The sequence below is a fragment of the Perissodus microlepis genome, chromosome 8 (genome assembly GCF_051167445.1).
Source record: "Perissodus microlepis isolate ML-2025 ecotype Zambia chromosome 8, ASM5116744v1, whole genome shotgun sequence".
In the NCBI taxonomy this organism is placed as follows: Eukaryota; Metazoa; Chordata; class Actinopteri; order Cichliformes; family Cichlidae; genus Perissodus; species Perissodus microlepis.
In genome coordinates, this window is record NC_140468.1 from 23015338 (window position 1) to 23038835 (window position 23498).

Here is a 23498-nt window from a genome sequence, read left to right on the forward strand (position 1 = left end):
GCGCTGACTGTGTGCGCAGGAGCAACACCCATCTGCTGTTCGAGCTTTCTGTTTGTAAGAGCCAGCCAATATTTTCACATTAAATTATGACAAAATTCTTTAATTAAAAAAAATGTATCAATGTTAATAAAAGTCTTTTATTTTCAAACCATCTACCCTGCTTCTACCCATCACCCCAGCAACAGAGCAACTGAACAAAAAACTCCCAGTAAGACCAGTCTGTATGCAGAAGAACTGCTTGTTTAGTCCAATCTTTAAATTTGAAAGACTGCTCAAGTTTGCTGCAGGCTGACAGCACCTGTTCTGTCTCTCGGTATTATCCTTATTGCTGTTTTAGAGAGGAGCGGTGCTTCAAAGGATAGTTGCAAATTTCTGTCAGAATCTGCAGATTATACAGGACAAGTAAAATGTTCACGTCTCTCCAACGTTGTCTTCCCAACAGTTTCACTAACATCCACACTGGATGGCCAGGAAGTATGGCCTGATTTCCTATTATTTTGGTATTTTTGTCATACTTAAATGTTTCAGATCATCAAACAGATTTAAATAGTAGACTAAGAAAACACACATAAGCACAACATGCAGTTTCTAAATGAAGGTGTTTATTATTAAAGGGAAAAAATATTTGAGAAAACACTCTGTGGACTGACAAGACAAAAGCTGAAGTTTCTGGAAGGTGTGTGTCCCATTATACATCATACCAACAGTAAAATATGGTGGTGGTAGTGTGATAGACTTTGTGGTAAATGGAATCCTGTCGTCTACCAAAACATCCTGAAGGAGAATGTTCGACCTTCTGTTTGTGACCTCAAACTGAAGCACACTTGGATTCTGGAGCAGGACAATGATCCAAAACACACCAGCAAGTCCATCTCTGAATGGCTTAAGAAAAACAAAATAAAGACTTTGGATTGGCTTAGTCCTGACCTGACTCTGATTCAGATGCTGTGGCATTACCTTAAAAAGCTGGTTTATGCTTGAAACCCATCCAATGAAGCTGAAATAAAACAATTCTGCAAAGATTAGTGGGCCAAAATTCTGTACAAAATGCTGTAAAAGCCTCATTGCCAGTTATCACAAATGCTTGATTGCAGCTGTTTCTGCTAAGAGTGGGCCAACCAGTTATTAGTTTAAGGGGGTAATCACTTTTTCACACAGGGCCGAGCAGATCTGGATTTTTACCCCTTCCCTAATAATAAACACTATAATTTAGAAACTGCATTATTTGTTTATCTTTCGCTAATGTGGTTCAGATGAAACAAGAGGAGGAGGGCAAACACTTTCTCACACCACTGTATATGGGTTACATTTTTTTATGGCCATTTTGCTGTACACTATGGTGAGAGGTACTTTCATAGATTACAAAAGATTAGTCAATGAACAAATACAAGATCTTATGACACGGTAAAATCAAAAGTTCTGAAAATAGACTACTGTTCAAATCAAATCAATACTGACAACACCACATCTCAAAATAAAAGCATCATAATCCCGGGACATTAGATTGCGTGTTTGAAATATTTAGGTTGAACATGTTCCATTAAAGAGCATGTAGCTGCAAAGTGTCATATTTGAAATGCCATAATTCAACATACCATAATCATACTGTCTGGTTTCTTAATGATGACAAGACGACTGATGTAGAAATGTTGTAATTATTTATTTTCACTCCCATACAACAGCAAGCCAAACACCAGAGTTCAAGTATCGTGATCATTAGGGAAATGGACGAAACAAAACCCAACACATTCATTTTAACTTAACAGAACAGAAATTATCTGTACTTATAATATTGTTTCTAAACTTAAAAGCTACAAAGTCCCAACAAAACATTCTCCAGCCCTGGAATATGAATATTCATTTAAATATTCAGAAATTAATTCCTTAATGAAATATCTGACATGAAAAACATGTCAGCTGCTCTCAGGAAATCACTGTTAAAATGTGAATGACAAAAGTTAAAAGTTCAAGTATGATCATCCTTCCAAACCTGATCAATTTTATGATCAACAATTAAAACTAAATGCATAAACAGTGTTTGAGAATCAAACACTAATTTTGGTCCCCCTTTTACCTAAAATACAAGTTGCATCATGATGACGACATCATGTCCTGTGAGGGATCGCCGGTCCTCATGGTGATCTCAGCCTAGACCCACATCTAGTGACATCATCACTACAAAGCCTAGGATGGAGGTCCAGGATGCCAGCTTTCCGTTTCCACTGGTGATGCCAAGTTGAAGCAAAGGATAACAGATTAGACCTCTTGCACAAGTAATCTAGCTTTGACCCCCCCACCCCAAAAATAACTCCTCCTTTTCACTCTTACCTGACTTGCGCCTCAGGTATGATGTCATCCACCACCACATAGACCATCGCCCCGGCAGCAAATGCCAACGCGTACGGCAATAGAGGTTCTGCCAGAACAACAGCTACAGCACCGAGCAGCCCGGCAATAGGCTCCACCATACCGCTAAGCTGACCATACCTGAAGGAAGAACACCAACAATGAAGGCAGCTGCACATTGTTCGAAGATTGACACAGTGAGTAGAAACCTGTGTTTTCCCCTACCAGAAGGCTGTCCATGTTGAGACCCCTGACCCATGGAGGGGCAGGCTCACTGCCAGCCCTTCAGGGAAATTCTGGATTCCGATACCAATGGCCAAATTTCTGATGGAGCACAAACAATCAGTCACCCAACTTTTCTTTACAAGAAATATTATGAAATATTAAGCTGGCCACCAATGGTGCCATGATGAAGTGGGAAGACAAGAGTGAAAGTCTTCAGGCTGAAAGGACAACATTAGTATTTACTTTGCTGCTTTGAGTATAAACTCATTGGTATTGCATGAAACCTTTTTTATATTTGTAAATCTTAGGAATTTTGTGGATAATTTGTGTGCAACCTTTATGCTTACATCTGCATCAGATCTACGTTGTAACTTGCGCCATAACTGGAACCCCATTTTAACCCTACACCGCAACCTTCTACGTAACTTGACGTACACCTCCCAAGAAATGTAACTACATGTAGGGTGGATGCACACAATAACAACTTGAATGGTGAGGAAGGTTTCGGTGTAGGGATAAAAGGAGTTTCCAGTTACTGTGTAATTTATCACACAGATTTTCCAAATTTGAAACTTTTGTAATAATCAGTCGTCAGACATTGAAGCCAAACCAGAGTAAACTGTTCATTTGGCTAGCTTTGATGTGTCTCCCAGCACAGTGTCAAGGAGTAGATGGACTGTTACCCCAGGAGAGCTGGATAGGGCCGCAGGTTCTCAACTCAATAAACAGGACTGGTATCTACTCCTTTGGCAAGGAGGAAAATGATGAGCTCTGCCAGAGCTCCAACAGGACACTGGTGTCAATGTCTCTGACCAAAAAAAAATCAGAAAAAGACTTCATGAAGGTGGGCTGAGGGCCCAGCGTCCTCTACAGGGCCCTGTGCTTAATGCCCAGTGCCATGTAGCCCGATTGGCATTTGCCATTGAACACCAGAATTGGAAGGTCAACCGCACAGATCAGAGGAGGTTCACCCTGAGCTTGCTCCCAAGCTTCAGAAAGGGTCTGGATAAGCAGCGGGGACCAATTTGGTTTGTTTGCCATGGGTCAGTGATGGTGTGGGGAGGCAGGTCCATGGAGCGGGACCCAGAAGTCCACAGGTTAGGCAAAGCCACCCTGACTGCTATTACGTATTGGGATGAAATCCTTGGACTCATTGTCAGACCCTACACTGGTGCAGTGGGTCCTGGGTTTAACAATATTTTTTAATAAGTGCTGCAGCCTGTGTTTAATCAGTATCTACAAGTGTAGTTTAACTCTGGTTTATAACTGCTTTTGGTAGTGTGTGTAACTGAAACTGCAATCACACTGTTAGCAGATTAAAGTGTTACCTTGTTTCTATTTGTTAAAGACCTGATTGTTTTCAATCTTAATGCCTTTTCAGATCCGCAGATAAACATGCAGCTGCTTCAAGAGACTAGGCTGCTGGCTTAGAAAAGGTTTGCTGGGATCTCCAACTGTATCGCCAGTACCAGAATATAACCACTAGGTGTCGGCAGCACACAGTTATGGGAACAGTTATGGGATCGCATGGAAACACACTAAAGTAATCAAACCCATCTTCAAAGTGGAACTTATTTCCAATCATTTATATACTATTACATTGTTGGATACTCACATTAGCCATAGCCAACATTTCAAATACTAAGGTTAGTTCTTTAAACGCTCATCTCAGCTTTGTGTGATATCAAGATGAGAGGATATCCTGATTGTGATTATTTCAGACACACAGCACTGAAGTCCCCTCGCTTGCTGTTAAAATCTTGAGTTTACGAGGAGCGGCCAATCAAAAGACAGCTCGTTGTAAAGGGAAATGACCTAAAACTGAGAACAAATTATAAACTATGGGTTTCTCCCCCCTTCTTTTGAACTGTGAATTGTCCAAAGCTCATAAAAACAATATGGAGCTAAAAATGAGCATAAGAAAAGCCAACCATCAGCTTCAGTATTAAACTCAACTATCTGAAGTTTTTAATGTAGTAATATAATAATAACCAGTCAGAGAGCTTGTGAACAGATAACCTCAACCAAAACTGTCTCCAGCTGCAATGACGGATAAAATGCTCAACAGCCAAATTAACAGACCAATCAATAAACCAAGAATCCATTTTCACAACTTCAGAAAGGCCGTGTGTTGTATTTGTTTCTCGGGTTTTACATTAGTCTTACCTGGCACTCTCAAAGGTAGCAGATGTTGTCTTTCCTACAGCTCCAAAACCAACACCTACTGCCAAGCCCTCTGCAGAGACACAAACAGTTGATCTTTGTTAGTGTATGTCCTTGGGCTTCTCTGTTACACAGGAATAAGAACAGTTTAAGAGGATGGATGAAAGAAGAACAAACTGTAGATGATAACAAAATACGTGAAGAAAATCAGCATGGACAGAAAGTCTGTGTACTGTGAAAGAAAAATACTAGGTGCTGTCTTTTCAAACAGGAAACAGATCTATTAACAGCAAAACGCCTGTGGAGGTTTCCAGTCTGAAGGATGGTCTTGCTGTTTACAAACAGATTTCTATTATGAAACCTGCTATACGTGGATATGCAGCCCTTGTGGGATGGAGACTGTAGATTGAAATATGATTGCTGAACTGCTGATCTGTGACTGAGTGTAAATTTAAGAAATTAGGTCTTGTGTGTTTTTGTTTTTCCCTATAAGGGCTGTGAATTGTCTGCTTTAGATGCTACAGACAGTGAGGCTGTAGAAGGGGAAAGCTGCTTTATCTGTGCTGTGAGGGCTTCTTTAAAGTTAGGACCAGTGTGTAGAGCCAGTCTGTCTGCGTCTCTGCACACTCTGAGCAGCAGCCCTCTCCTCTGATGTCCCATTTGTCTCATTTGTCATGCCTGCCACATATATTTAAAGTACACACTATTCAAACTGAAAGTGAAAAGGTCACAGGGCATCTATAATAAGTGTTTGTGTGTGTGTGGCCTGCTTCAAACACTGACAAGCAAACACATCCTGTCATGCCATTAACAGCTATGTTGTTACAAAGCTACAACCTGCTGATTCATAGTCTCTTTATTTATTTATTTTCTTTATGCACAGCTAGGATTTAAAGAAACAAGAATCAAGGGTAAAACTGCCTGGAGGAGCTTTGCACAGCACTTAGAATCACATGTGACACACTGATTAAATTACAGAAACATTTAAAGCACCATTAACAAATGTTTTTCTTTACTAATTTTTGCTGTTTGTTAATCCAACCTTTTATCTACAGACACAGCGTGTTACCTTCTTAATACTGGCTTGTTAGTAACCAAATTAATGCTTTTTAACAGAGTTCAGCCTAAATTGTACTTTGAGAGGGTCACAGAGGGTGTGACTAAAATAAAAGATAACATCATGGTTTCTGCTCTTTTGCCAACTTCTATTCATTTCTTTACATTTTATATATTAATTCTGAGCCCCTCCCTGAGCCTGGTTCTGCAGGAGGTTTCTTCCTGTTAAAAGGGAGTTTTTCCTTCTCACTGTCGCCAAAGTGCTTGCTCATAGGGGGTCATATGATTGTTGGGTTTTTCTCTGTATGTGTTATTGAAGGGTCTACTTTACAATATAAAGCGCCTTGAGGTGACTGTTGTTGTGATTTGGTGCTGTATAAATAAAACTGAATTGAATTGAAGTATGACTGAGCTCCAGCAGGCCTAAATTACCTCATGTTCTAATAAATAAGCTGCAGACAGGAAGTGTTTTTCTTTTACAGTCCACGGTAACATTTATATTTAATTTTTTTTTGTGTGCAAAACTCTTGAGCCACTTCTCGTTTCTGTATATTTTGTTAGGAAAATGGGAAGCGCATGCAGCGATGTACTGAAACAAACACATGGAAATACAGAATATAAGCCAGAATTTGTACAATATTTAGGAGGTGAAAGTCAATATTTGGTATGCTCAGCTTTTTAGGGACATTAAAACTCTTCTTTGGATGTTGGCTGCCTGTTGTTCTGTTCGCTTTCAGGATGATCCCACACTGCTTAAAAAAGTTCAGGGGAGGCTAGGGCTGTGCGATATGACCAAAATCTCATATCCCGATATTAAGACATCTATCATCCTAAATCACAAAAATTTTACATTTTCTGTAAATTCTGTGAATCTCGGGCAGCTCGACTTGCGTGAAGTGTTTCCAGCTGGGCGTCGCATACCTGGAGTCGAGTGTTTTAATTGAAACGATACCTTTTTAGACATAAGTTGTAAAGGCCGCCGTTTTCTTTGTATTTATTACACAGCGTGCTGCGGGGAAAAGCCTGTTCTAACGTTTGAGTCTAAGGTTTATTTTTCAGCACCTGACGGCTCTTTTTTGCTTCTCATCCTTAAATACTCTGCATCTTTCACGTGATTCGGTTTATTTTGAAAAGTCTCAACAGGATCTTGAGCTTTATTGTGAAAGTTTTATGTGGAAAATAAACAAGCGGACACGCGATGCTGTTACCGTCGTTGTTGCTAACCATAACGCATAAAAACAAGCGCTTCTCTGTCTGTAGTGTGGTTATATTAAATATAAAGAGAACTTTAAAGAAAGAGAGAGCTTTAAGAAATTAATATAGCCACTACAGTGACCATCAAAATAATGATAAAATATTGCCATAAACAGTTTATTTTGCGACACCACGAAACAAATGACAGCGTAAAATGAAACAATAAACGTTTTTATATTGTCATCCGATATATATCGTTATATCAAACAGCCCTAGGGGAGGCCAATCCAGACTGATCGTGTTCCATTATGTCATTTCTCGTATGCTTTTACAGCTCTGGCAGTGTTTTTGACATCGTCATCATCATGCTGAAAAATGAAGCCGTCAGATGCTTTCCAGCTAGTATTGCATGGTTGAAAAAAATATTTCCTTCAATTTTAACCTAAACCCCCCCCCGGCTAAAAGCCCGAAATCCTGACTGAGCCTCCGCTCCGTTTTACAGACAACTGTAGGCACTCACTGCATGTCTCTCTCGACGTCCTCCTTAAATATTGACCGCCATTTAAACCAAGAATTGACATTTGACTCTATAAAACCTGTTGCCACTGATTTTCACTCCAGTTCTCGTGTCATCTGTCATACCCCAGATTCAACCCGATTTCCATTCTTTAAGTGCGTCTTAAAGACGACAGACGCTCAGTCATTGAGACCATTTCTGATGATGATAATGAGTGATGGTGATCAACTGAAGAGCCAGGTGTATCACTCAGGTCCTGTCAGCTGAATTGATTTCCTCTGACGTCAGATAGTGTTCTACCGATAATCATCAACTCAGCCACATTTTTATTATGTTCTCTATTTGTCAAGTTGTTAAAGGTTTTTCAAGGACACACTGCATACCATGAAACATGACACATTTTCAGCTCTTTGGGGATCACCTCTTTGCTGCCAAAATACTGTTTGATGTTTGTCAGACTGTGTTTGCGAGTTGTCTGTCATTCGAGTTAGGTAAGTTTTTTTTATGTTCAGCTGATTCATAGGTCAGTGTTAAGTGGCTTAAAAACCAGGACTGAAAATGAGTGAGAAAAACTCTCAAAAGCCTGGAGAACTGGTGCTCAAGACACAACACAAGGTACTTCTAGTAATTTGTCCTGTTGTAGAAACAATCTTGAAAGAACAAAGTTTTCTGATCTTCTCTTGGTAATTTCAAAGGGTTTAAAACACTTTTTCTTCTAAAAGTATTTCACCTCTTGTATACAAAAACAAGTAGAATGTGAATAAGAGAGATAAATGAAACAACAAGAAGATACTGCTTTACTATCCATCTTAATCCTCTGAACAGTCTGAAATGCCGAAGGGCCAGTAAAAAATCTGGCACTGAAAAACCTTCAACTGTGTTTGAATAAAACATAAGCTGTGAGAGTTTCACTGTTTGGAGCTGCTTGTGCAAGACTAGAGGCACACTAGAAGAAAATCAGCTGCTTTAAATGCTAAGGAAATTACATCAGCTACTTGGATAACACCTAAATAATTAGGATGAGTTTCAGCATTGACACTGATTATTTGCCAGACTTTTGTCTGCTCTTTTGAATGAAGAATTAGAGTTTTCTGACAACAGCTGCTGACCTCTCGTCCTGCTTCACAGCTGAAGAGTCCACTGGGCTGGAAGCTTTTCTTCCAAAGTACAGTCCAGAGCTAGCAGGGGAGTGGGAAACACTCACACACCTGTCAGGTTTTATCCCTGAGCCCTATGTTTTACTGTCTTTGCTTGCATCTCGTGGCATTTAAAAGCATACCTTGTGGATTGTTAAAATACTGTGGAGAAAAAAATAAAATTCTTGTACCTTCCTGACGTCCTCCACAAATCAAGTCTTAGAAGAAAGGCTGAGTAGGAATAAACTGCACTGTTTTATTTTATTGAGTTTTTTATTTATTCTTCATTGAAATCTTTTGCCGTGCACAGAAAACAATAGGTCACCAACCTCAATCACCATGGAAATTGTGAATCATATGCTATGGCCTTTACAGTCACCATTCTGTGTCAGCTCACACTCTCCACCACTGCCATCGAACACTAAAGGAGGGAATATTTTCTGGAAACACGGCGTTCCTCCCCTCAGTTTAAATTCAGAGAACAGAGTTTTAAATAGAGAAACTATGAGAACGAGCAGTCAAACTGTTCATACAGACAATTTCTCACTCTATGGTGTTACAATCATACTGCTGAAAAACAGTTAAACATGGAACCTGGACAAAGGCCATGGTATAAAGTCACAATGTGTTCTTACTGTGCCACAGAGCTTTTGTTAAAAACCAAACCATTATGCTCGTTTCCACCTCCATAATTTTATCACTGGACTCTGTTAGAGTGGCTTTGAGTGATCCACAGTTTAATATGATTCCTATTTATCTCTTACTGGCCCTTGGTTCAGCCTTTCAGTTTCCTGCCTCCTTCCTTTAAAGATGCCAACTCTCATTTTAAAAAACCCCAATGTGTCTGCTTTACTTCAATCATTTTTTGAAGTTAATTGGTGACAGAAAAAACGAATTACATTTAAAAAAAAATAGAAAAAAAATTAAAATGTATTTACATTTTCAAGAAATAATATTATATTTCGAATATATTATTTTTGTTTTTTGCTTTGTTCTTTTAGAATATAATTGAAGAGGTTTTCTAGTGCAGTGAAATTTAGATAAGGGTATGCTTACATATGTTTACTATGATTACACAAACACTATGTAGGAGTAGGTAATGAATAATGGGGGTATTAAATAACTGGATATGTATAACTTGAGCTTATTACATAACATTATACTACAGTATATTTCTCACTATGTAGGCAGCTCATTCTCTTTCTCATGACAGCACTTCCTTTAGAGACACGTTCTGGGTTTAACTTTATAGAAAGGTGGACGTGAAATGTAAAAATTGGGTCAAATAAAATCAATAAAATGCTATTTATTGCCAATACAAAGACAGAAGAGTTTTAAACATGGCTTTAAAGATAAGACTTTTTTTTTATGAAAGTTTGACCTTATTTGACTTGGAAGAAGAGGTCAGAGGTCAAAAGTAATGTGATGTTTAGAATCCTCATATATCATTTCCTACATGCCTCAATGTTGTCAATACAAACGATGGCAGTAAGAAACATAGCGTCAAATAGCTTTGTGTAGCATTATCAGGTTGACCTTCAGATCAATCTATGGACCTCTAAGGAGAGGTCAGAGGTCAAACGTAACATGATATTTTACATTTTTATGTGTTTGTTTTCTATATGTCGAAAGTACTCACCACATTCAAGCATGATCATTTCTAAGGCTTTTTGTTAAATACTGACCAATAAATCATTACGCTGACCTTAAATCTCTTGGTTTCTTGGCTCTCTCCTGATATATCCTTTCTCTTCATGCTGGAAGTTGGAAATAAACATCCCAGAGTCTCATTCCCTCTCACCCACAGATGTGTGTGGAAAGCCATTATGTGCAGCTATGATACATTTGTGCCACACAGATAGGTGCGAGTCCAATGTTGACTCATTTTGTTCCTTTCTTTAAAAATGTCAAATGTGGCTCCTATACTTGGTTCTAATGGCTCTAAAGATCATTTTCTAGGTGATTTAGTCATTGTGTGCGGTCCGGTTCACTGGAACAGTCTTACCCACATCTGCTTCTCTACTGCTTATTCTTTTCCCTTTCCTGTTGATCTCATGGTAGACCTGACTACAGTGACTTGCTACCCATTCTGTAATACAAAGTGCAGTTTAATTATTCACTTTTAATTCAAGAAATGGATTAAATAGATGTTTTGGACATGGGGTTATACTTTAGGATCACTTATTTGTGTCATCTGATAGCTAAAATTAGTGACTTTAACCTCGTAGGACCTGGTGTCCACATATATGGACATCACATTTTGGGTTGCCTACACCACAATGCTAAATTTTGCTCTACAAGGACCTGATATCCCACTTACGAGGACATTATACTGCCACTGTTTTATCGAAATTTAAAACTAATGTCTTCATATGTGGATATCAGGCTCTTGTAGAGCAAAATCAGATAAAAAGATAATTCTTTGTTTTTATGTTCATCAGGTCCCAGTCAGCACAAATTGCAAAGAGAAATTTAAAATGCATGCCATGAAAGAGTTCGGGTCTTAGGAGGTTAAACCTGATTGGCTGTCCTTTCTAAACAGAAGGTTTTAAGACCAAGCTGGTTGGACACCTCATGTTTACTGTGAGAAAGTGATCTGAAGCCTTAGATTTTAGCTTATGGGGGCTAATCGTTCATATGCTAAACTATTTAAAACATTGTAGTATTGTATACATAAGACATATTATACGTAAAATAAGGTGAAACATAATATGAAAAACTTTAACAGCTTAAACAAACTTCAGTAGAGAACTTTAAAAACTGGACGAGATTGTTAATGTAGCTAGGATAGCTAGAGCAGCGGTCCCCAACCTTTTTCGAGCCACGGACCGGTTTAATGTCAGACAATATTTTCACGGACCGGAAATAAATACAACAAAATAAAATGAAGGACCAAGACAAAAACTGTGGTATTTTGTAAATATAATAATAAACCCAAATTCACTGTGTAATTGTGTAACTTTATTAGCAGCGTCCTCCTGAAATGCGCCAACAACATTGACAGTAACATCCTCCTCTCTGCCCCTTAATGCTCTCTGGTCACTATGGTAACGTATAAATATTTCTTTCAAAATAAGACACACAAAAAAACAAATATAAAGTACATGAAAATATATAATAAAAAAACCCTGAAAACCATAAATTTCACACCCGAGTCTCAACTATCGCGGCCCGGTACCAAACGACTCACGGACCGGTACCGGTCCGTGGCCCAGGGGTTGGGGACCACTGAGCTATAGTGTCTGTGAAGGTTCTCAGTCATCCAGGTCATCGTAGTCAAAGGAGCTTGCAAAGAAAAGCGTCTGGACTTCTTAAGTTGCTTGAAGACGTTTCACCTCTCATCCGAGAAGCTTCTTCAGTTCTGAGCTATAGGGTTTTATTTTGTGTCTTTTCTCTTCTAAGAGTCAGCTAGATCTAGGTGAATTGTCTGCAACTTCTTGTGAATCAGTTTCTGCATGCAGTTGTGTATGTTTGTGTGTGTCTGCATTGGCTCAGCAACCAGCTCTATCCAATTCCTGCCTAATGTTTTATGCTCTTTTAAGCGACTGTGACAATACTGCTGCTGACAGGCCATTGTCACAGCAGCCGCTCCCTTTCATTGCACCTTCATTTAATCTCCACTCCTCACCCACGGACACACTACTTTTCCCACTGTGCTATTTTTTTTTTTTTTTTACATTATTTTCCGGTGAGAAGCTTATTCCAATGACAATGAGTCTTTTTTTTCTTTCAATCCTCGCCTTTACACGAACAACAAAGCGACTTTTCAAATTTGCTATATCCTGCTGCATCACAAAATGCAAACTGCTTGATGAAAACCATGATTTAGTACCTTGTAATACTTAGCATCAAAAGACACACAATTGGTGGCAACTTTTGTATTTAAAGTGACTCCAAAGGCCTGGAAGAAACTAGACAAACAGCGGCCTTGATGAAAGTTCTGTAAAATGCACTGAACTCTAAATGATTGTGCATAACAAATTCTCACATAGTGCCTGAGGGTCTTTATTTACCTCAAACAGGTTTAGAAAGACTATGTTTGAACAAACATTAGTCATCAGCTACTCTCTTCTGATTAGCTTCTTTTTGTTTTTCACTGAATCAGCATATAAACTCAAAACTGCCTCAACTGTTGCTTTGCTAATTTAGGGACCATGCACATTAACATAGAACTCATTGAATCAGTCTAACATGAGAGCTCTGAGTAACCTTTCTTTAATTTCCTTTTGCTTGGCTGTTCTTTTAATATTAAGTGTCACTCAAACTTAATTGAACATTTTAAAATATAAAAACCTTAAACCAGCACAAACGGTGCAGTCTTTCCCTTTTCTTTTGGCGAGTTACTAAAGTTAACAAAATGTGGAAGTGACTGGAAAAACAGTTACTCATAGCAGCCCATTTATGTGTGAAATGACTGATGTGCTGATGGAAATACTGAATCTATCATGTGAGAAATTACAGTACAGGCCAACAAAGCATCTTATCTGACCAGCATCCATAATCAACAACTAATCTGTTTACAATTACACATGATCCACACAAGCAGCAAATCCTTATGCCACAGAAGCTTACTATACCAAGAGATGCTTAAAAGTGGCTTGTTTTATTCTTTATTTCTTTTTTAAATGATAAATGAATCCTTCAAAATTTTTTGAACCGATTTTATGTTAGCCAATCAGTTAGTCTGGATCTAGATTATAGAGAAAAAAGTAATACAATGTACATACATCCATAATTTATGTCTTTAGAAGAATGCCAACAAATCCTGGATAAATACTGGACATTTACTCTAATTATGGATAATTAATGGATAATTACTGGGCAGACAGAGAAAATCCCAGACCTATGTTTTGATATATATATATATATTTTTTTAATTTTGGAAATTTGCATGATGTGATTATTACTGATTACAGGGACCGCTTATGGCTGTTGAGGCTCTTTATCTCCATTAGTAAAAATGTACTAAAAGCAACATAAGAGTTAACCTTATAGGGAATGTAATCATCCATCCATTCTTTTCCACTTCTCCCGCTGTATAGGGCGAGAGGCAGGGTACACCCTGGACAGGTTGCCAGTCTGTCGCAGGGCAAAGACATAGACAACCACTCACATTCACACCTATGAGCAATTTAGAGTTTCCATTTAACGTATCCCCACTAACTGCATGTCATTGGACTGTGGGAGGAAGCTGGAGTACCTGGAGAGAACCCACACAAACACAGTGAGAACATGCAAACTCCACACAGAAAGACCCCGGCAAGGTGGTGGAATTGAACTCAGGACCTTCTTCCTGTAATGCAACAGTGCTAACCACCGTTAGCACTGAATCCAATTTTTTTTTTCCTGGTTGACTTTTTTCCTAACCCAGCTGCTAGTACTAGCAATCAGTGAGCTCCATCCATCACACTAACAGGGAGGAACGCTAATGGTGGCAAGAAAAGGTGGCCATACGTCTCCGACTCAGCCTCTGCTGTGTCTTCAGAGCCTCTTTGAAGATCAGTACACTCTATTTTGCAGCTGCTGTTTGTGTTGTCCAAGGAAAAGTTCACGCCGCATACTGATAGCCTCCCTTCCTACAGGTAAAAACGGGCATCAACATGAAAAATAAGTACACTTTTTGCACCCTTGATAAAGGCACTCAGTGAAAAGCAGATTTTTTTCCACATAAAATGTGACAAATTACTGCTCAGTATTAGAGTTTTATGTAAAATAGTTTTCTTTCATCACTCTGAATCAAATGATGAGGTTATTATAGCGCAAAGCCTTCAGTGTTTGTAGTCGATGTTAAATTGCATGATTAGTTGGTGAAGAAGCACTTCAAAGAAGAAAACAGGTCCCTCTTATTGCAATTTAGGACTGCAAAATTACCCATAACACCAGTGGGCCTTTTAAACAGGATAAACACTGCTAGTTTATTAAAAATAATAATAAGAATAAAAAAATCTTAAAAGGAGCAAAGTACATATTGCTAGTTTTATGTGCTTTTTTTTTTGATGTTATTAATAAAAAAGATACTTTTGGCTTCTTTGTTGTAACAAAGTGTTTGTATCTATGGCTGGACTCAAACCAGCAACCTTCTTGTGGACCGTCACATAATCTTTCCAGTGCAGTAAATACTCCACAGCACACTGGTTCCTAATTTTGTGTCTTATGAACCATTTAAGAAACAATCATTTCACACAGAGTTCAATTGGTGACATTATTGTTACAAATAGACAAATAGAAATCAATCAAGCCTGAATCAGAAAATCATTCAAGCAAGTGAGCTCATTCTTATTAATTACACACTTTAATTTGAGCAAATCATTACTTGCCCACATCTCAGCGTTCAGCTCACAATTCTATTCTATGTTTCCACATTTTCATATATAAGAACTCTCAAACACAGGACGAGCACAAGGAGGAAGTCACCTGAGACCTTTGGTAACAGGCTGTTATAACCGCAGTAAAGAGGTGAAGTAACATTATTAGAGAATTTCTGCTATGTTTTTATATAAAACTCTCATTTTCAAATCCTTTCAAATCCCAGGTAAGCCATTGTAACATTTAATAGTTAGAGTGGATATCTCATCAAAGGGCAAATATGCATGGACTTTTGAATTATAGTTTATTTATAATTCTGTTGAGGACTTCCAAGACATTAATGTTTTAACTGTGATGATTCATGCTTGAAAGAAATGTATTTTTAATAAACCTGTCAGCTCTGCTGTATGATTCTCATGTAGCACTGATTGACACTCAGTGCATTTTTACTTTCACTTTAAATATAGATAATAGAGAGAATATACATTATTTGATTTACTATTGCTGCCCTACATTTAAAAGAAATAAGCGCTCATTCAAGACACGAAACCACTGACAAATATCTAAACCGATCTGAGTTTTTCTCAAATACACTTTCAGACTGCAAATGTTCTAATGTTCAAATTCATGTCTGTTCGCTAAACAATTAATATTGTATCACTTTAAAAATGAAGCAGCAATCTGACAGCAGTTTAATACATAATAGTAAAACCACTAAAGTACATTTTTCATGTGTCTGCATTACTTATAGATAACATGGAGATACTCACTCAACAAGTTAGAAAGTAAAATCAACTTGCATATTCCTCACATGCTCTTTTTTGTGTCTCATCCATCCAGAAAGTTGCAATTATGGTAGCCTACTTAGTGAGTTTATTTGCTATGATGTCTCAACCAATATCAGCAAACATGGAAACTGTTTTTGTACTTTGTACTGCCGTTATAATTATAATTTTAAATGTTATATTTGGAAAGTAGTTTGAAAGAAGAACCTAATCTAACATTTGCTTCTATATTGTCAACTCCCGAAGAAGCAGTAAACTTGAAATCAGTGGCACATGTCACATGGCCATCTATCTATACGTATATTGAGAGAGATACATTATTTAAAAATGGAAAAAAGGGATAGCTCCGTAGGTAGAGTGGTGGCCCCATGATCGGAAGGTCAGGGGTTTGAATCCACTGAACGGCTGAGGTAGCCCTGAGCAAGGTACCGTCCCTACACACTGCCCACGGGGGATACACATATGGGCTCAAAATGTGGTCATAAATATTTTGTACTTGTAAAAACGATTTGTATGTGTAAAAAAGATTTGTGTGTGCGTAAAAAAGATTCGTATGTGTAAAAATGATTTGTGTGCGTAAAAAGATTTGTATGTGTAAAAAAGATTTGTGTGTGCGTAAAAAAGATTTGTGTGTGGACTTAGCCAAAAAAAAAACCCCTGCAAGTTACAAGTACGAATTTTGACCCTATTTTTCTTCCTTTCATCTGATTGGTCAATGTCATGTCAATCACAAATGTAACAATTCAATCAGAGAACAGATGGGTTTGGCTGTCGGAGGGGCGCTTTTTTGAACTGCAGGTCCTTGAAGGGTGATACAGTTTGAAGCTGGAGGATCTCTATATAAATATCCGATAGCAGCTAGGTCCCCTAACTTTCAGTAGCTGTTGAAAGGAAAAAGTTGTGGTATATCAGTGGTTAGAAATACCATTATTACTTTAGGATTAGTTTAACACAAAGTCAGGGCTGACCCGGGACCATTGCTGTGAGTCACAGTGCACAGCATAAAAGTCCTTTCACATCAGATGCAGGATGTGCTGCTAATGCTAACTGCTAACTAAAAGCAAAGGATCCAGAATTTGTTGCGCTGGCTGCTGAGCTCTGTGGGTTTTTGCAGCAGCTCTACCTGTACTAGATGCACCTGCTCCTTGTCTTTTCTATCTCTGACTTTATGTCCTCTACAAGAGTTTGTGGTTTTTTTTGCTGGTTCTTCAAATGTTCAATAAAAACATGTATGCTAATTCATAACGAAGAAAGCTTTGTAATGAAGACTGTCATTTCCACAACACTGCCCGCCCCCACCCCGCGGTCCGCAGCGCTGCTGAAAAGGCTGTGGAAGTCCCTGTATTAAACACGTAGTCCTGTGACACAAAAATCACCAAACTCGGACGACCACAGACTGTTTTCCTTTGTGGTGATGAAGGAAAACGCTGGGTTGGCATGTAAAAGGGCATTTATTCCCTTCAAAGACCTGCAATTAAAAAAAAAGCGCCCCTCCGACAGCCAAACCCATCTGTTCTCTGATTGGATTGATACATTTGTGATTGACATGACATTGACCAATCAGATGAAAGGAAGAAAAATAGGGTCAAAATTCGTACTTGTAACTTGCAGGGTTTTTTTTGGCTAAGTCCACACACAAATCTTTTTTACGCACACACAAATCTTTTTTACACACACACAAATCTTTTTTACAAGTACAAAATATTTATGACCACATTTTGAGCCCATACACACATTACTATTTCAATCTATGTGGATAAAGGTCTTTCTGAAATTTAATATTAGTGGTAGAGTAGTGTTAGCATTGACAATCACAAATAAGAAAAAATGTTTTCTCTAATAATTTTTTCCTTTTTCTTTTTTTTGCTTTAAAACAGACAAACTTATACTGAAATATAAACATGTGAAATACAGTTGGAGATTTACACTACCGGTCAAAATGTTAAAATGCCCCAATTTTTCCAGTTATTTATTGCAATTCAAGTTGTTCCCCCAAACTGCTCCCCCTCAAAAAAAAAACAAACAATCAGAATTATACAAAAGGCTTTTTTCAGGGACCGGTAGTGTAAATAAAAATCACTGTTGCGTAAGCTAATTTGAAATGAAGAGTCTAAACACGAGCATGAGCTTTTTTGTTTTACAAGCTGTATTCTTTTTGTATTTAGTTTTTGTGTTTTGAGTTCAGTGTGTGGCAAAATAGTTCAGCTCTGGAAGCTTAAAAAGTGCTATGATTACTGGCATTTTATTGTACCCCGCAAGAACCTCACATTCCTCTTCAGCAATGTCACAAGTCAATTAAAAATAATAAAGTAAATATGGCCTCTGCTTTTATGAGAAAAACAAAAGGGAATGAGTGCTGGGAGTTAAGATTATTTATGCTGCCAATTTAAAATGAACTGGGGACTTTAAAGGTCCACACCGGTCACAGTTTCCCCTCTAACGAGAGGAAAGAATAAGTCCCTGTGAGCATGTAACGACACAAAATTCATAAGCAGATTATAAACAAACAGCAGTTAATTCAGTTACCGACCCTGCTGTTAATTACTTTACCATTCTTTTCTTTTTAAGTATGAACCTTATCTTGACTTAAGTTTTTACATAGTGGCTGATGGGTGGAGGGGGACAAAAGGCACACATTTACTGCCGTTTCTCTCTGATGTATGACTGACAGGTTATTAACTTAATTAGCTTATTGGACTTGACAAAACTGTGACTTGTTGACCTCTGAGTAGTGTTTAATAGTGCGAGGCCTCTTCCAGAGCAAACCTGTCTATTTGACTGATTTATTTTTTCATCATTAATATTCCAACAACTTATTTGAAAGAAAATCAATATGTACATTCAGTGAGCGCTCCGGCTGACACACTACAAAACAGCCTGAGCTGGGAAACAGGCTTTTGTGTATAATGAGCTTTGAAAAAAAGCTGCATTGTTGGTATTCTGTGGAGCTCAGCAGCAGGTGGGTGAATTGTAAATTCAGAGTGACTATACATACATGGTTTACTGCTACACCTCGTGTAACATTTACAGCTTGCTGGCATCCTGAAACGACTCTCCTGCTCTCTGACACAGACAGACATGCACACTTTAAATTGATCATCATATGGTTGTTGTTTAAATGAGTGTATGATGTATGAACTATTCTTATTTTTTATTTGTATTGATGCACAGTTCACACCACAAACAGACAACCATGAGTTTGGTCTGACAAGGCTGCTGAGTAGCGCATTCACTTCATCGTCTTATGTCTGTGGAGTTTCTTCTGCTACCTCGCAAACAATGGTCTCTACTTCAATACAAAGAGCTGGAAGGGGGGGAACAGTGATTCCACCTTTAGGACAAACACTATTAAGTGTTTTGCCAGTGAACGCATTAATCAATTCTTAGGCAGTGACAGTAATGTATCAATACGAGCAAAAGTAGCAACACAAGTGTATTGAAGTAATATTATCAATCACAAGAGCCATGATTTTCTTTCCTTTTCATTCATTGACATTTTAGTTTTTTGGGTAAGTTAATATAACAACAAAGGGGCCAATAAATTGTACAGCAGTACATCCTAAACAAACTGTTTATTATTCAGTTTAGATGCCGATAGATAAATGAATAAGTGTTATATTGACACAAATGGACCGGGTGCCTCTTCCAAAGTTTACTTACACATGTTCAGAGTGCAACACGTGAGTGGACTGTTAAATCATGTCTGTAAATAGGAATTGTTGGCTCAGTGGACGTGGACTAGCGATTTTTTCTTCTTGATCTAATGTAAAGTATAAACTTTAAATATTTAGCACAGTTCCTAACAATCGATGCTGAGGTCGTTACAAAAAAGAAAAAACAATACAAAAATGAATACATCAGTGTACTGCACATTATTCTAGCTTTTGTAAAAAGTAATGTAGTTTGTTACTTAATTACCCACTGGTGAAAATATTTCATTACACTACTCCCTATACTACTGTCATGTTACTGAACTGAAATGCACTGTCACAATGCTACCACTTACGAGGTCACAGTCACACACACAACAACACAAATCCCTATACTAAAGAGGGAACACAACATCTTTCTGTTATGCATGAACACAAAACCATAAAGCAAATTTGAGAACAAGACACTTCAAAGTAATTACCGGAGCCATTCTAGAAACATTTACAGGTAGAAATGGAGGCTGCGGTGTTACAGGCCTGACTGCTTGTCATTGTACGTTACTCAATACAGTAACATAAAGTACTAACGAGTTATTCAATGATCTTCAGAATTGCCTGTTGAAGATCAGGTTCTGGTTAGCATACACTCAGCTTTAACATCACCCTGGATTCTTTGCTAGCTTTGTATTTAACACAGAGCTGCATGTAAAAAAAAACGATGTTAGCAGTGCAGTACAATTACTTTTCAAAGTTTACATTTTCTAGTGTCAGAAGAAAAAGGCACATTTGATGTCTGCTTTTTGTTTTTTTTCTTTCTGTCCAATCATCGGACAGATAAATGAAAAAACTTTATAGTGCAGGTAACAACATGATTGTATATAATGACTCAATGGTGCAACAACCAGTGAAGCTGGACTATGTGCTGCCATATGCTACTGCTAGCAGGCTAATACCATGATACATTAGTATCTTTGTATCATGTCGCCTAAAATTCAAAGTTGGCATGAATGCGACGATCAAGATGTTTCAAATTAAACAGCATTGTTTTTCAACCATCCCGGTGGCATTACAAGTGAAGTCTTCTGAAAGCACGCCAAAATATCCATATCCAATAACTATTTATTTATTTCAGTCTGTACTAAACTGGTGGACTGTTGAAACAACCAAATAATATCGTTGCCATACTGAAAAGTCCAAGTTAAATCAAACTGTCAAATGAATTTTAGACAAAGTTTTCAAGCTGTGTTGACAGCAAAGTCAAGAGCAACATGAACCCAAATTTATTACTGCCCTCAACTGTCGTTTATCATTAGCATCATTAGTGGGTGCTTAGTCAGCCCTGTAAAAGTTCTGTGGTGCAACTATTGCTCATGATTTGGGAAAACATTTCATCATCATAATAAAATATTTTTTCATCACTTAGAGTCAACAAGAAAACCTGAGCAGAAGCTTCTAGGTGCTGCGCTGCCTGTTACAGAAAGCTTTGCTTCCAGGTCACAGCTGATGTTGTTCACATATATATACCTGCAGGCATATATTCATTCAGGAACTCAAACCAGAGCCACAAAAATGACTGTAACAGTCACTCAATGAAAAGCAAAGATTGTATTCTGGGTATTCAATTAAGTTCCAGATCTTAAACAATGTATTGGATGCACAGTTGTAGCAAAAAGAGAAAAACAGACATAGTGCTGGCACTAACTGATAAAGAAGAAGACTGCTTATTTGAATTCAATTTAACACCCCTAGAAAAGAAATAACATAATAATAGTCGTCGTCTTTGTTGTGGAGGAAAAAAAACAACAACCATTTTGCAGATATAAACCACAATAAAGGCGAAGAGTATTTATCAGTGAGTGCAGGCATTCAGTCTGTTTACATTGATGGAAGGTTATAGCTAAAATGTGTTTTTTCCCCACAACAAAGAAAAACACTCTTGATCATTAAAAAAGAAGCCGTATTGTTTGAATTCAATTTACGTTCCCAAGCAAAACTTCATGTCCTGTGGTTTGTACTCACCCGGGATGTTGTGGATAGTGATGGCTAGGATGAGGAGAAGAATTCGCCGCCAGCTGCTGCCTCTCTGTTCAGCCACTTCCTGTTGTTTACTTCCTGTTTCATGTCCACCCGAGCTGCTCGAAGGAAGTCCTTTCCTTCTCTGGTAGACGTCTCCATTCTCAATTTTATCTGTTTAACAGAGGATAACAAACATTAGACAGCACTTCTTTTTCACCACTCAAAGTACTTTCACACTGCAGGCCACATCCACCCATTAACACAGGATTCATTTTAAATCTATGTGTTTACTGTAAAGCCCTTTGATTACCAGAAACAGATGGATTGATTGGTTATCAGCCGAGGGTCTAACTACCAACCTCCAGATTGGTGCACCTCCCGAGCCAGAGCTGAACCCAATAGAATTTGCTTGTAATTGCAAGTTTAGCACATAAATAAATAAAAAACTCAGAAGAACTCCAAGAATCCCTTTTTTAAGAAACACCGACATGCACACTGGGATTACAACCTTTCAACCTGCCTACAAGTATTGCTTCCAAACATGGCTGGGAGACTTGTTTAAGTACTTTTTGACTGCAGGCTGGCTTTAATTGCTTGGTGGATTGCCTCACAGCGCCAGACACCCTTCTCTTTGACTGTGGCTATTCTTGTGACTTTTCCTGAAACAAAACACTCTGAGGAAACCTTGTCCAGCAATCAGCGAGGCGTGAGGACGTGTAAAAGTAGGAAGGGAGGGTTTCCTCATTAACATTCGGCTTCTTCATTGTTCCCTCTTATTTTTCATTATTCATCCATTTCCTAGTGGCAGGGTCGACCGCAGCCCTCATCCTTCCTGATATGGCTTAAATGATACTCCTAATTATGGCATGTGGCAGCAGATTTTAACCCTATCTTTGACTACGATCATAAAGAATAGGTAGGGTTGGTAGAGGAGGATTGGGAGTCAGCATTCACAGCTTTTTCTTGATTTCAGTCACACGTTGAAGCCTTGTTTATATAACACTCAGATGGTTGCGTGGATTTACAACAAATCTGCTGTAGACTTGATACTTGATTGCAATAGAACAAAGGTGTCAAGAGGTGCATCCTATAAAGACACTCAGAACTACATTAATCAGGCTAATTAAGGTCTTTGAAATACCAATCAGCGCTTATGTGAGTCTGAATGTCGACGTTTCAAACACAGAATCCTTATAATTGTGACTCACGTGAACATGCACTTAGTTTTCTGTTATTCAACGAAAACTTGCGGTGATGCGCGACACATAGGAAGCAATTACCCACAAGATCAAAGGACAACTTAAATGACAAATGGGTTTATTACAGAGAAGATCATCTGCCTCGGCTGGCTGCTTCAAGCCTGATTAGCACGTCAGTCACCAAATTTGTATTTACAGGCTGACAGACGAAAAGTAAAACTTTCATTAAAAGAAAAATGCTCAGGATTTGTCGCATATCAGTCCAATTACCAGCAATACAACATCTGTCAGTGTCATAAACCAAAGTTAATGGCCCAAGACAATTTAATTTGCACAAAACTTCTGATGAAGGTTACGCACACGGAGTAAATTACATTTTGTTGTTATAAAAAACCCAAAATAAGCCCAAAATGGACAGACACCATCAAACAGCTGAAAAATGTTGGGTACAGCATGAACATAATGATGATTAGCTGACTAAATGGTGCAATGCTTTTAATATTTTATAGGTTTCCAATCAAAGGAGACTGTCTAGAAGCAGAGACGCTGTAGATGCACTAGGAATGGTTTAAATTACCAAAACCTCTCCCTGCTCTTCTCGTGAAATGCCATGAGAGATGCCCTCGAGTGGATAATTCAGTTTGCAGCGTTTAGTCGAAGACTCGGCCGCCCTCCCCATCCCTGCATTGGTCTCTTTTTTTTTCACATACATTGCTGAACACAAGCAATTGACCTCTATTAATGTGTTCCAAGTGTCTTGTTCTTACTATGTAGGGGGCTGTAAATTGCAATTATTGGTGAGTAAAGGTCAAACAATCTGGACTTTAGCTTGCAGTGCACTCTCTGTAACAACCTCAGCCAAGCAGAAGGAAAATTCGCTGTGTATTTCTCACCAATTTAACTTC

General features: G+C 38.2%; 1 protein-coding gene across 2 annotated transcripts in view; it reads right to left on the minus strand.

Moving 5' to 3' along the window:
- Positions 1-1641: 1641 nt before the first annotated feature.
- slc39a11 (solute carrier family 39, member 11) overlaps positions 1642-23498 on the minus strand; it is a 173103-nt gene continuing 151246 nt past the window's right edge. For both annotated transcript variants that reach the window (XM_084938301.1, XM_084938300.1), the window contains exons 6-10: positions 21398-21565; positions 4738-4807; positions 2572-2670; positions 2329-2487; positions 1642-2222 (exon numbers count right to left, since the gene is read on the minus strand). In XM_084938301.1, the coding sequence (XP_084794427.1) occupies positions 2144-2222; positions 2329-2487; positions 2572-2670; positions 4738-4807; positions 21398-21565 (575 nt within the window). In that variant the 3' untranslated portion in view covers positions 1642-2143. The remainder of the gene's footprint in view (positions 2223-2328; positions 2488-2571; positions 2671-4737; positions 4808-21397; positions 21566-23498) is intronic.